The 14,072-nt window shown below is 35.9% G+C and overlaps 1 protein-coding gene across 3 annotated transcripts in view; it reads left to right on the top strand.

Annotated features, from left to right (window-relative positions):
• LOC127651972 (tripeptidyl-peptidase 2-like) overlaps positions 1–12,659 on the top strand; it is a 45,173-nt gene extending 32,514 nt beyond the window's left edge. Inside the window, exons 22-29 of one of the 3 annotated variants that reach the window (XM_052138038.1) lie at positions 858–936; positions 2,315–2,353; positions 2,755–2,903; positions 3,005–3,101; positions 3,555–3,685; positions 4,630–4,837; positions 4,946–5,065; positions 10,521–12,659. In XM_052138038.1, the coding sequence (XP_051993998.1) occupies positions 858–936; positions 2,315–2,353; positions 2,755–2,903; positions 3,005–3,101; positions 3,555–3,685; positions 4,630–4,837; positions 4,946–5,065; positions 10,521–10,610 (913 nt within the window). In that variant the 3' untranslated portion in view covers positions 10,611–12,659. Of the gene's footprint in view, positions 1–857; positions 937–2,311; positions 2,354–2,754; positions 2,904–3,004; positions 3,102–3,554; positions 3,686–4,629; positions 4,838–4,945; positions 5,066–10,520 lie in introns of all 3 variants that reach the window. The other 2 variants (XM_052138037.1, XM_052138039.1) reach the window with 2 other exon arrangements.
• Positions 12,660–14,072: the final 1,413 nt, after the last annotated feature.

Below are 14,072 nucleotides of genomic sequence, written 5' to 3'. Positions count from 1 at the left end.
ATGATCTGTATTGGCAGATGCTGTTCTAAATAATCAGATTCTGGTATCGCACTCAAATTATGTGTCTGCGCATCCCTAATGGCAACTATTTAGGTTTTGTCACCCGTTATATCATCCACCAGGAGAATAAGAGCACACCTCTCCTCAGTAAGCTGCAAGATTTAAATTATCATTCATGTCCGTAGTATGGAAGTGTTTCGTGATGAAATTTTGGGATTTTTACAAGATGTATGAAATAATGAGCATAAGCAATACATAAGGTATCTTAGCAAACACCACTACCTACTAAAAGAACATTCAGATCTAGAATAGATTATGAAACTGTAAAAATGTCTACTAATTTTATATCACAGTCACATTGACATACTTTATCTTATAGAAATAAGCATCTTCCCCATCTCATTGCAAAATGCTTGTAAAATTTGTCAAATCTTACAAAATACCATATATAGTTAACATAAAATAGTAAAGAAAGTTTCTTTAGTTATGCTCAGCTCTAAAATATTTGATCGGCTTGAAATTTCTCTTTGTGAGCGTAATCTCAAAATAAAAAATTTAAAACCTGTATCATAATCCCAAACAACCAGAAAAGTCATGGTGAAAACCCTGTGGTAAACCTGCATACTACATTTTGTTGGTTGCAAATGACGTGCACATGAATTCCTTAAATTAAATGAACACTTCTTAAACGGTATTTCCTCAAAAGTCAGTTATCTTTTGACAAGGCTGTTGGTAGAATTTGGAAGGGGGAAACAAAACATCTGCTGATGTGTGACTCTGTCCCTGCTGAACAATCACGGTTATCAACTGATCCTGATCACCTCAGAAAAGCCCAATACCGTTTGTGTGTTTTCCAGGATTCCTAAAGGTGCCGGTCCGGGCGGTTACATAACCGGTTCTCTGGTTCTGCCCAAGAGTGAGTTCGGCAAGAAAGCAGTGAGTGACGGTCTCTTCAAACGCACTGTTGTCATGTGGTGTTTCAGTAGCTTCACTGCTGTGTACATCTGCATGCTGCTTCACTGCGCTCCTGATGGTGCTGTTTCAACATGCACAGCTCCTTCAAAGCCTCACTCATGAATACTTCTGTTGGATCTGATTCTCTGTCTGTCTGTCGGAGGGCTGCGCAATTAATCGCAATAAAATCACAATATTTTTTATCTCTGAATTCGGTGATGTTTAATACGCCATTCTGATTGGTACACTGACGAGATCTTGCCAGTCAGAACTAGACATAGACCGATAATAGTTTTTACAGATAGTTTTAACCGATATTTCCACTTTTCTACTTGATCTGTTATCGGTTTTGTAAAATCGGGTTTACAAATAAAGTTGGACACAAAAGACTTTACATTTTAAATAGTAGTTTGGCTAAGGGGCATTGCTTTTTGCAACAAAAACTTGTCAAATTAATTATTTGCAGACCGTAAGCAATAGTAGTTTTGTAAAACAATTCACCAGAGTTTGGTGATTAATTACCAAGTTGTCAAGTGTGCCTAAAAGCAGAAATAAAACTTAAAAATCAGTAATGCATATTGGTTATCAGACACTTAAACACAAAAATAATCTGTTTCTTATTGGCCATTACATTTTTTTAGTTCGCATTCTAATCAAAATGCTGTCCCCAAAAAAGGTACAAGTGAGAAAACACAACAGAATTCAGGAAGGTGAATAAAGAAAAACCAAAAGGCACAAAGAAATAATGCCAAAATCACAATATGATTTATTTGTTCATATTGCGCAGCCCTTATCTGTCGTTGTGCTGCTGGTGGCTTGTCAATCAATTACTGTTTTACATTAAAGAGACATAATAATTCATTCAAATTTTCATTCAGTGTGTACTGTGTTTAATAACAATACATAGGTTGAAACAGATTAAGTGCTAAGAAAGATTTGTTGCTCTCTGCCACACTGTCTGTGTGTTTATCTCTGAATTTAAAGGAATAATTTATGTTCGTCCAAACTTGTATGACTGTCTGTTCCACAGAAGTCATATGGGTTTGGAACGACTTGAGGGTGAGTAAATGATTACAGAATTTCCTTTTTGGGTGAACCAAGGGATCTGTGACCATTACAGAGAGGTGCCTTTCTGTTATATGAACATGATTTCATCGTAAACTGACTTTATGCTGTTGCCTGGATGGTTGATGCAATTTAAAATAATTTTTGGCAATAATTATTTAATAATGTCAACACAAACAGAACTTGTTATATGTGCAGTATAGAGCAGAAGATTCAGAAGAGTCAGAGGAGAGAGAGTGTCTCAGTGTGTGTGTTGTGTCGTTCCCTCTCTGATGTGTGTTGTTCTGATCAGCAGGGTCAAGCTTCAGCCAAACGACATGGGAAATTTAAAAAGGTACTGGACGGGTAGATCTAAAAGACCCGAATCACTGTCTACTTTCTAGACATATTATGTATTCAGTTATTAAGACATTTCTGGTGAAATCTACTTCAAGGGCCCTTAGTAAAAAATTTAATGAACTTGAATTAAATAATAAGCCAAAACCTACACACTCCCATCACCTCACTAACTACTACTATGTAACACATTTCACGTCAATCATTTGTTCTCTGTTGTCAAATTCAGAAATGTTCTGCTGTTGGATGTAAATTCAGAAACCATCACAAAGAATTTATTTTGTATGTCATCAGTAGGTTAATCCAGCATTATTTAGCGTCAGGATGGTTTTGAAGGATTTTGGACAATGTGATTGAGAAGTCACATGTTGTTCTGTGTTTGGTGTTTTTATCATACAGGATATTTTGCCGATCATTTATCATCTGGTTCCTGCTCCGAACAAAACCAAGAATGGCAAAGAGAAGGAGAAGGATGGAGAGAAGGAGAAAGACGTGAAGGACGAGTTCTCTGAAGCACTGAGAGATCTGAAGATCCAGTGGATGACAAAGTAAGTCTAGCTGTAACTGGCTTACTGTCACTTCACTGGCTGCCTTTTGTTTTCCACATACTCTGTATATTTGTGAATTAATTATGAGTAATTGTGTTCAGGTTAGAGAACAACTCTATATATGATGAACTGAAGGAGTCATTCCCTACACACCTGCCTCTACATGTACAGAGACTACATCAGCTCGACTCAGAGAAGGTACATCACATTAGATGATTGAGAAAATTCCACCCAAAATGTAAGTATAGATTGTGACATAGAGTGCAACAGTGTCCGCCCACATTTTCAGCCATATTGGTTTCTGAAGTATTTTTCCCATTAATGTTGTTCCATCGGGATTTCATGAAAGAGGTGAATCACAACATTACAAACTTTGGTTTTTAAGCAAAAAATATTTGAAAATCTGACAAAAAGACAGAGTTACAAGACTGTGTACTAATGTCTTTAATGAGGTAATGAACTACAATCCAATGAAGCATTGCGAATGATGTAATCAAATTAAAAATGATTGGAAAATATAAAGCTGTTGATTTAAAATGGCTTGTTATACATTTTGTTAAATATTATTTTTATAATTTTTCTTTCTTTTGATTTTGGAGGGAAATATGTACTGGACATGTTCTTGACAAGATTTGTAATGCTTTCTTGAAGGAGCGTTTGAAGCATTTGGGAGAGATCGTGGCAGCAGCTGATGTTGTGATGTCACACATCGATCAGACGGCACTGGCAGTTTTCCTCACCATGAAGACAGACCCTCGGCCAGACGCTGCCTCCATAAAGAGGTACAGAACATTTCTACACATCACATCTCTAGATGAGCTGCCCTACCTAGACAGTATTTTAAGGCATCACCAGTGTTGGGGAGTAGTTAATTAAAAAGTAGCGACGCTGCTAACTTAACTATAGGGAACACAGAATCTGATGAAATGTATATGCACTTAATATGCATTTAATGCACTGTAAGTCACTTTGGATAAAAGCGTCTGCCACATACATAAAAAATAAATTATTCAGTGGCGTGACCATAATTCAGCTATTTTAAGAATAATAGTGTTACGTTTCCTGTAACGAGCTACATTTTCCAAACACTTAACTCATTATATTGTGAACACAGCAATGGAGCCGAGGGTGTAATCAAACACTCACCAAAACTAGTGTGAATGAACTAGTTCACATAAATGATTCACTTGAGCCCCACACAGCCATGAAATGTATTTGCTTTCTTTTTTGAAGCGCAATATTTAGTGTATTGCTGCTGTTTGTTACTATATTTGATTCAGTTATATAAAATAGGGTGTTTTCTGGTTTAGTAGTGTATATCAGATATACAGTATATTAATGTTGTTATCACCCTGTTTAACCTTAATGGAAATAAACCATGGTTTTACTGTAGTAATATTGTAGTAAATATGACTAGTAAAACTACTGTTACACTTCATAAGGGAATGACACCCTAATTACATGTAAAACTAACAGGTGACATTGAATTAAAAAATATCATCCAATTGTTATACATCTAAAACAAAAATCCTCCTTAAATGGCTTCAATGTATTTAGTTAGTGTAGCTAACTACTTTTTAAGAGAGTAAATTGACTGTAGTTTAACACATTTTTGAGTTAAGCTTGTAGCTTGAAAAGATACTGTTTTAAAGTAGCTTCACCAGCACTGGGTGTTACAGATGTGTGCCAGAAACAAAAGCTGTTTATAATCTTTCAATGTTCTCAGTGATATGGAGAAGCAGAAGTCATCGCTGTTGGACGCGTTGTGCAGGAAAGGTTGCGCCCTGTCAGATCAGCTCATGCAGACTGCTGCTCAGGATGGTGCGAGCGCGGGCGAAGTGGGTAGCTCTGATGATGACCCGCAGGCCGTGGCCACAGCTCTGACTGACACATTCTGGGAGGTGCAGAAGTGGGCGGAGCTCATAGACCCTAAGGTGCATCAGTGTTTGCAGATGTAGGAATTATTTGAATTCAGTTTTTATATGTTGCAAGATGTTTGTTGTGACATCTTTTTTGTTTCTTGTTTTTTTTTTTTTTTTTAGGTTTTAACGTTTTCCTACAAATACGCATTAGCAAATAAAATGTATGGAAGGGCTTTGAAATATGCAACTAAGATCATCGAGGACAAACCCAGCAAAGAGAATTTGAAGAATTGCATACAGGTAAGAGATCATCTGATACTCAATTTAAAATGTGTGTATTGCATCATATTGTTATTCATATGCAGACCTGCATGGGAAATACATCCACAAAATTCTGCATTATTTAAATGACCGACATTCATAATATCCTGTGGCCATGGTTAGGGAGTAACGAAATACATGTAATGAGATTACATATTTAAAATACAAAATATAAGTAACTGTATTCCAGAGAATAGTTTTAGAATAGTTACATTCAAAAAGCATTTTGATTACTGAAGAGATTACTTTGGATTTTATTGTCATTTGTTTCATTTTAATATTTAGTGCTTTCAGATGACAGAAACATTTATACATATAAATGATGCGATCCAAAGTGCATTTAAACAGCATTGAAACACTTTCTTGTGATGTGTTACTACATTCATGTGAGCAGACGGAGAAGTAAGTTTGGAGCAGAAGAAACGAAAATAATGTCAGCTTTACACTAAGTTAAATGCTATTTCTAGCCATTTTACATGCACATGTTACCAGGCCCGATCATATTTTTATCAAGAAAATTCACATTGGATCATAATTAATTTTTTCTATTAAGACGATATTAGAGCAAAAATCCTATTCTTGATGATCATTTTTGTATGGTTTTCCTGTAAAAATATCAAAAAATTCTTAAAGCAAGTTCAGTTTGATTTATCTTGTTTTAGAAACAACAATACATAACATATTTCAGTTTTTCAGAGAATGTATTTTTAACATGTGTATTTTGTCTTACTGTACTGGCAGAGTTTTTATAGTCAAAACAAGTGGAAAAAATCTACCAGTGCTGAAAAAGTAATCCAAAGTATTTAGAATACGTTACTGACCTTGAGTAATCTAATGGAATGTTACAAATTACATTTTTGTAAATATTTGATATCTTTTCATGTGACAACACTGAAGAAATGACACTTTGCTACAATGTAAAGTAGTGCGTGCACAGCTTGTATAACAGTGTAAATTTGCTGTCCCCTCAAAATAACTCAACACACAGTCATTAATGTCTAAACCGCTGGCAACAAAAGTGAGTACACCCCTAAGTGAAAATGTCCAAATTGGGCCCAAAGTGTCAATATTTTGTGTGGCCACCATTATTTGGTTTCCGCCACACACGCTTGACCCCATCTGAACCAAATAAGTTTATCTTGGTCTCATCAGACCACAGGACATGGTTCCAGTAATCCATGTCCTTAGTCTTCAGCAAACTGTTTGCGGGCTTTCTTGTGCATCATCTTTAGAAGAGGCTTCCTTCTGGGACGACAGCCATGCAGACCAATTTGATGCAGTGTGCGGCGTATGGTCTGAGCACTGACAGGCTGACCCCCCACCACTTCAACCTCTGCAGCAATGCTGGCAGCACTCATACGTCTGTTTCCCAAAGACAACCTCTGGATATGACGCTGAGCACGTGCACTCAACTTCTTTGGTCGACTATGGCGAGGCCTGTTCTGAGTGGAACCTGTCCTGTTAAACCGCGGTATGGTCTTGGCCCCACTGTGCTCGAGCTCAGTGTCAGAGTCTTGGCAATCTTCTTATAGCCTAGGCCATCATTATTTAGAGCAACAATTATTTTTTTCAGATCCTCAGAGAGTTCTTTGCCATGAGATGCCATGTTGAACTTCCAGTGACCAGTATGAGGGAGTGTGAGAGCGATGACACCAAATTTAGCACATCTGCTCCCCATTCGCACCTGAGACCTTGTAACTTCTTTTTTTTTTTACTTTTTTAAAAAAAATTTATTTAGAGAAACAGGGACAGCGTACAATAAACATTAACCTCAAGGGGAAAGATGCATAGTACCAGGTTTTAGCTCAAGAGCTAATTTCCACCCGTAGTCCCTGGGCAGGCTGATGTTATAATAAAATACATAATACATCATACATGCATGAATAATGAAATTTACATTGACCAAATAAATAATAATAAAAAATTCAAGTCATTACATGCACAACATCGGCCACATATGGGTGCAAATTTGATTTGACAAAAGCCATTTCTTTGCGAGACGTGAGAATGTGTAAAAGTTTGTACTTCTTATCAACTCTATGGGCAACATATTGCACTGACGAGAAGCCACACAAGAAAAAGCATAGTTTCCAAATGCTGTCCTGCGTTTACTAACAAGTCACATGACACCGGGGAGGGAAAATGGCTAATTGGGCCCAATTTGGACATTTTCACTTAGGGGTGTACTCACTTTTGTTGCCAGCAGTTTAGACATTAATGGCTGTGTGTTGAGTTATTTTGAAGGAACAGCAAATTTACACTGTTATACAAGCTGTACACTCACTACTTTAAATTGTAGCAAAGTAACATTTCTTCAGTGTTGTCACATGAAAAGATATAATCAAATATTTACAAAAATGTGAGGGGTGTACTCTCTTTTGTGAGATACTGTATGTTTGAATTCAGTTTATTGAAGCAGTATTTCATTTAAACTGGTGGAATTTAGAGGTTGGCCAATAGTGGATTTTGCCAATACAGTAACTGGAAAAGGCAGATAAGCGATTAATCGGCTGATAGTTTTTAAAATCGTTTTATTGCATGTAAAAAGAAAATTGATTAAATTTTTGTTACTGCAACGGGCAAGGACGCTATATACAAGTGTACAAAATGAGTAAAATCCCACAACTACTGGCACTGATTTTTGCAGATAACCGAAAGTTAAAAAAAACATTTTCACTGATTAAAGTGATAGTGCACCCAAAAATGAAAATTCTCTCATAATTTACTCACTCTCATGATATCCCAGATGTGTATGACTTTCTTTCTTCACCTGAACACATTTGAAAACATTTTGAAAATAAGTAGGTCCTTAAAATGAAAGTGGATGTGATCAGAATTTTGAAGCTCCAAAAATCAAAGACAGTCAGCATATGGTGACTCATATGCTATTGTTGATCAAAAGATCAATATTTAAGTACTTTTTAATTATAAACAATTGCTTCCGGTAAGCTTCACGAGAGGGTAGCGTTCACGTGGTTTCTCATGTGACGTGTACGCATTGTCATGCTATGGCTGTAATCTAATTTTCTTCTCTCGGTTGAGACATCCAGGATAAGCACACAAACGTACCATTGTTAATAAAGAAATAGATACTAATACACATCTAAACCAAAATCAACAAATTTTCTGTACAACTTTCCTCCTACTCCGTTGTAAACAGTGCTGCTCTTCCGTGTGTTTCTCACGTGCCAAACGTTTTGGGTAGCCTTCCACATGCTTCTCACAATAAGTTGCTGGAATTTTGGCCCATTCCTCCAGAAAGAACTGGTGTAACTGAGTCAGGCCTCCTTGATCGCACGTTTTTTCTGTTCTGCTCACAAATTTTCTATCACATTGAGGTCAGGGCTTTGTGATGGCCATATCTTGACTTTGTTGTCCTTAAGCCATTTTGCCACAACTTTGGAGGTATGCTTGGGGTCATTGTCCATTTGGAAGACCCATTAGCTTCAAGCTTTAACTTCCTGGCTGATGTCTTGAGATGTTGCTTCAATGTATCCATATCATTTTCCTTCCTCATGATTGGTGGTCAACCGATATGGGTTTTTTAATTGCCGACATCCAGAGAGTAGGGTGGCCGAGAAGCTTATACAATGCTGATATATAATACAATTTAATTTAGTAAATAACATGAACATAAAATTGCAAAAAATTTATGCACTATATTAACTCAATTTCACACAAAACTAAATAAACCCTATAAAATTGTATTTTAAATTGTAGATAGCAGTATCTTCTGGTTTCTGTTTAATCATAAAAAAAAAAAATTTATTTGCACGTGAAGAAATTGTTAATATATTAGGAAGAAGGACGTAACATTACACACAGAAGTTCAGCAACCATAGATGTCTATGTTAGCAATCTCATTTTCTCAAAATATACAGAATCAAACCAATTGTACACGTGAAGCACTTTTACCTTGAAGTTGCACCAGCGACTATTTAGCAGAGACGGGCCACTTCTGTTAAAATGAATGGGAGAAATTAGAACACCCATCTGCAGCCAACGGTAGGGATGGGCAGATCGATCCTAAAGTATCGATACTTCCGATACTGATGTTGTAACGAATATCAATCCTCACACAAAAATATTGATTCTAAAATGTATTTTTAAAACTAGGGATATTATTATTTGTTTACAATGAACATGAACAATAATCATAAGCTTCAACGTGAAATAAATGGATTAGGCTATAGAAGCAAATACATGTGCAGGATGGGAACGATTTCTTCTTCTGCTCATCTTAACATGCATGCTGAAAGACCCATCAGACAAGCACTTGCGCTGTCACAAGACATTCCAACAAGAGGGATCAGTGCCTTGTAGAGGTAATGATAGAAAATCAGAGAAACGGCTTCTGTAGGTAATTCATGCTAAAATAGCATATCTAAATGTGACATTTCTTATGAGTTTGTGTGTAATTGTTGTTAATAAGTAATTTAATAAAATAGTTAACCATTGTTTTAATAAAGTTATATTGTAGAAGTAACCATTGTTAATTGTGTGGTAACTATTGTTTAACTAAATACCATGGTTAAACTATAGTTACTGTAATGTTTGTAAGGGTAAATAAAACAGAAGTCTAATAATTTTCTCATGCAGCTTTATTAATAAGAGAGAGAGTTTTTTTAATGAGTTAAAGATGGATTGAAATGAACAGAAAGGTGAGAGAGGGAAGTCTTCGCCCCATACACTGCAACAAAAAAACGTTTTTGATTTTATTTTGTTTTGGCTAGTTTTCCAATATAAACATATGTAATACTCCTTTAAAACAATGTAATTTTTTTCTTTAGCAGTAATACTGTAGGGAAAAAAAATTATGAGAATGTTGAATATAATACTAAAAATGCAAATATTTTACAATTATCTAAAAATCCTTTTAAAAAAGATGCATTCACCTGAGAAGCAGCATATAAGATATTTAGATTTGCTTTTAGAGAATAGATATTGAAAATATATGTGTGTGTGTGTGTGTGTGTGTGTGTGTGTGTGTGTGTGTGTGTGTGTGTGTGTGAGCGTGTATTTATCACTTAGTGGGGACCAAATGTCCCCATAAGGATAGTAAAACCCGAAAATTTTGACCTTGTGGGGACATTTTGTCGGTCCCCATGAGGAAAACAGCTTATAAATCATACTAAATTATGTTTTTTGAAAATGTAAAAATGCAGAATGTTTTCTGTGAGGGTTAGGTTTAGGGGTAGGGTTAGGTTTAGGGGATAGAATATAAAGTTTGTACAGTATAAAAACCATTATGTCTATGGAAAGTCCCCATAAAACATGGAAACACAACATGTGTGTGTGTGTGTGTGTGTGTGTGTGTGTGTGTGTGTGTGTGTGTGTGTGTGTGTGTGTGTGTCTTTATATGGATTCTTGTAAAATTTGTTTAATATTCATTTAGTAGTGTTGACACTGTTGTTGATGTGTTTGTCTTCTGCAGTTAATGCGGTCTCTTGGCTGGCAGCACTGTGTCTCTTACACTGAGAGCTGGCTTCCCATCATGTACCCGTCTGACTACACACCTTTTTAAGCCTGTACCCCATTAACATCCTACCACGTCAAGCTGACACCTCAAACATAGCACACACACCTCCAAATGCAGTTTGTTGTAAAGAGACTTTGAATGCCTTCTGAAAACCATAACAAACCAAACACCTCGGATCACATGGTCCTTCACGTGTCCCATAATGCCTTTCTGTGTGTGCGAATCCACACACACTACATCACAGCACTAGATGGACAGTTAATCTGCATACACCTCACAGTATCGTGTTTTCATTGGATATTTCATTTCATCCACGTGCACACGCTTTGACATCTCATTTTCAGCAGTTGGGGCAGTTTTGCCTTTGTCTTCTATTTTGAAGAAAATATTTGAACGTATATTATATAATAACGTACATTGTTTTTTAAAATGTGATTGCTGAGCATTTGCTCCGTGGACATTTTGCCCTGAACAACAGTTAAAGCATTTGAGTTGGATTATATTTGGCTTCCTGTGGACATCGAATGTACTGGAGTGCCAACCAGCAAAAGGAATTACAGCGCAGCATTCTTTAAACGTCAGGTGAACTGCTGTGTACAAATATATAAATTATTTTAACTCACAAACTATAACTTTTAGGCAATATGATGTAAATCCAGTTTATTTTCTGTTCTGTGGGTGAATCTCTCAAAGGCATGTCCAGTTTCACCCCAAAATCCACAACTAAATAAGAAAATTAAGCCTTTTTTAAGACACCTAAGCATTGTTACATTATATTAATGACAATTTATCCATACATTTCATGACTGTAATGACAAATGGGGTCAGATCATAATCTAAGAGATCTGATATCAGTTTTCCTTTTTTTGGACAAAATGTGTAGTTACCATGTTTTGCTTTTGCAGAGCTGAGTTGTACTTTTAAATAATGTTTTTTTGTTGTTGTTTTTCAAATTTAAGTAATGAGAATTAGTGGGGAAGATGTCCCTAATTGTCATGAAAATAGGAACACAATGCAAAATGTCTTAATGGTCCTTAGAATATGCTTTATTTTCTTCATTCAAAAATGTTCTTTTGTTTTTGGGGTGAAAAATAACATTGACATGTTCTTGACAGTTTCTTTGATATTAACCTCGTATATACTGTGTCAAATGTATGCATGTTTTATAACAACATAAAGATAATTTTATTGTGTTAAAAGCTAAATCTTGTTAAGTTATGATCAAGTAGGTCTGAACTTTTGTATTAATGAAAGTCGTCCATGTTCAGGTTTCTGTTTTTTGGTGTCTAGATGCAAAACTTTTTTTTAGTTGTTTTTGTTTTGTTGTGTTTGTTAAAAAGAGATCACATATTTTCTTATTTTCTAAATGTGTATTTTCATCCTGCGTTATCTCAACACAGTTGCATATTCATAAAGGGTTTGGGCATTTGTAGTAGATCGTCTCTCCTTTCCCTTGTGAAAGGGGACATTTAAAAGTGAGGAACTTTTCAAAAGGAATGAATCCAGCAATTCGTCCTATATTTTCACAGTGTCAAAGGAACCAATACCTCCTGATATAATGTCACATCCTGCTTTTTTAATTTCAACTGTTTCTCAGAGGGCTTTTGGTTTGGTTTTGAAATATATCTGTGGCAAAATCTGTCTCTGTTATTGCATTTTGTTTTGTTTTTCTATTTTATTTCATATGAGAGCATTCATTGGTGTTGTTTGTCGATGTTCAGGGCTCAAGCCTTTCCAAATGACAGGTTCTTTATAATAATAATGGCCTTAAATATTCACCATCTTTAAACCCCATCAGTCCACTACTGAGTTACTTCAGGAAGTCACATATCATTCTCTGTATCAAAGACCCTTGAATATCTGCAGATATATTTATGGATGTCTTGTATTTATAAAGTGCAAAATTATTCTAGGTAATGCCAATATTTTAAAGTCATTTTAATTTAATGCATAAATGTAGGTGTTATTTTATATTAATTTACTCCTCATAAGTAACACGCAGTTGTTTTATCACAGTAAATATGCTAAATAATGTCATCGAAAAAGATTCTGAATAAAATGATCTGGAACTGAAAATATGTTTTTTTTATTTTTTACACAGGCCTTGTAGTTTATCATCCTGAATTTATTATTGATAACATATGTTACAATTCATTTTGCAATGGACACCAAACCGTGACCTGCCCTAAGCTCTAGATCAGCTTTACTATTAAAGTTAAATGGGAGTGGATCCATCTCCAGGAACTTTTAGAATGCAAATACTTATGATTGAAAAACTGTTATCAGTTTCAGAAAGCATTTTAGTCTTTATTCGTAGTGCTCAGAGAGTACTACAATCAAATTTATTGAAATTTGACACCAACCACAGGTCACTCTGTGAGACTGTAGGGTTTCTGAAAGTCTGTAATTATGAAAAAAAAAACTTTCCCATCTTGATGCTGCAAGAGGTGAATAAATCACATGGTTTCCTAATGAACCCGTCTATAAGATGAGTTTGTCCTGTTCTTAAAGGAAGGTTCTGGGTTCAATACATGTTAAGCTCAATCGACACCATTTGTTGGTATGGCATTATGTTGACTACCACAAAAATGTATTTCGACTCGTTGCTCCTTTTGCTTTAAAAAATGGGTGTATGTTATTCTAAATGAGAATGGCCCCAAAGTTGTTGACCAGACCCCCTCCCGCAAGATGCCGCCCTCGCCCATGCCTAAATCTGCCACTGCCTTCATTTGTCACCATATTATTTATATGTGACCATATTATGGCCAAAGGGGGCAGTGTTGTTGGACACTTGTGAGTGCCAGCTTCTAGGTTAAATGTCCACAGGGTGGCGAGAAAAGTGAGTTGTATTTTTAGATGTAAATTCTATAATACAGTAATGGGGATGCATACCCTCTAACCAAAACCCCAACCCTAAATGTACCCATCAGTGTTGTAAAATTTACTCTTAAAGGGAAAATACAACTTCCAAATCATTCTCATCATTGATTATGTGAACGCTATTACTTTCTGGTTTCTATGGTACCAGAACCTCAGGCTGCTCGCTCAACATGCTATCACTATCACCACAAGAAAAGACACAGTTGAATTGAAGCAAAAATGTCTGATGGGGTATGGCAGTTGTTGGCTGAATGGGGTCAATTTCAGTGTACACAAACACAATGATCATGTACACATATATTTAATTGTCCAACAAGGGGATCTACAGTTGTTGAATCCTTCATGAAGAGATTCACCGTTAGCCTTATCATGGCACAATAAAAATAAATGGATTCTTGAATACTGATATTATGACAAAAAACAGTAAATCTTTTGCCATGGTGTATAGTAGACAGTTGGAGCCCAGTATCTTTGAGAAAGCAGTTTATTTGTTTCTCTGTTGTCTGGTTCAGCTATAGAAAAGACAGAACAGAGAAGCATTCACAACTTAAGTAATCACTGCAGCTGATAATAACTGTAAAAATTTAAAGATACTGGAGGTCATTTGGGGTTCCTGATGTGCCTCAA

This window comes from Xyrauchen texanus, chromosome 11 (assembly GCF_025860055.1).
Source record: "Xyrauchen texanus isolate HMW12.3.18 chromosome 11, RBS_HiC_50CHRs, whole genome shotgun sequence".
Taxonomy (NCBI): domain Eukaryota; kingdom Metazoa; phylum Chordata; class Actinopteri; order Cypriniformes; family Catostomidae; genus Xyrauchen; species Xyrauchen texanus.
The sequence above is the reverse complement of the archived record's forward strand: the minus strand, read 5'-3'. Positions and strand labels throughout refer to the sequence as shown.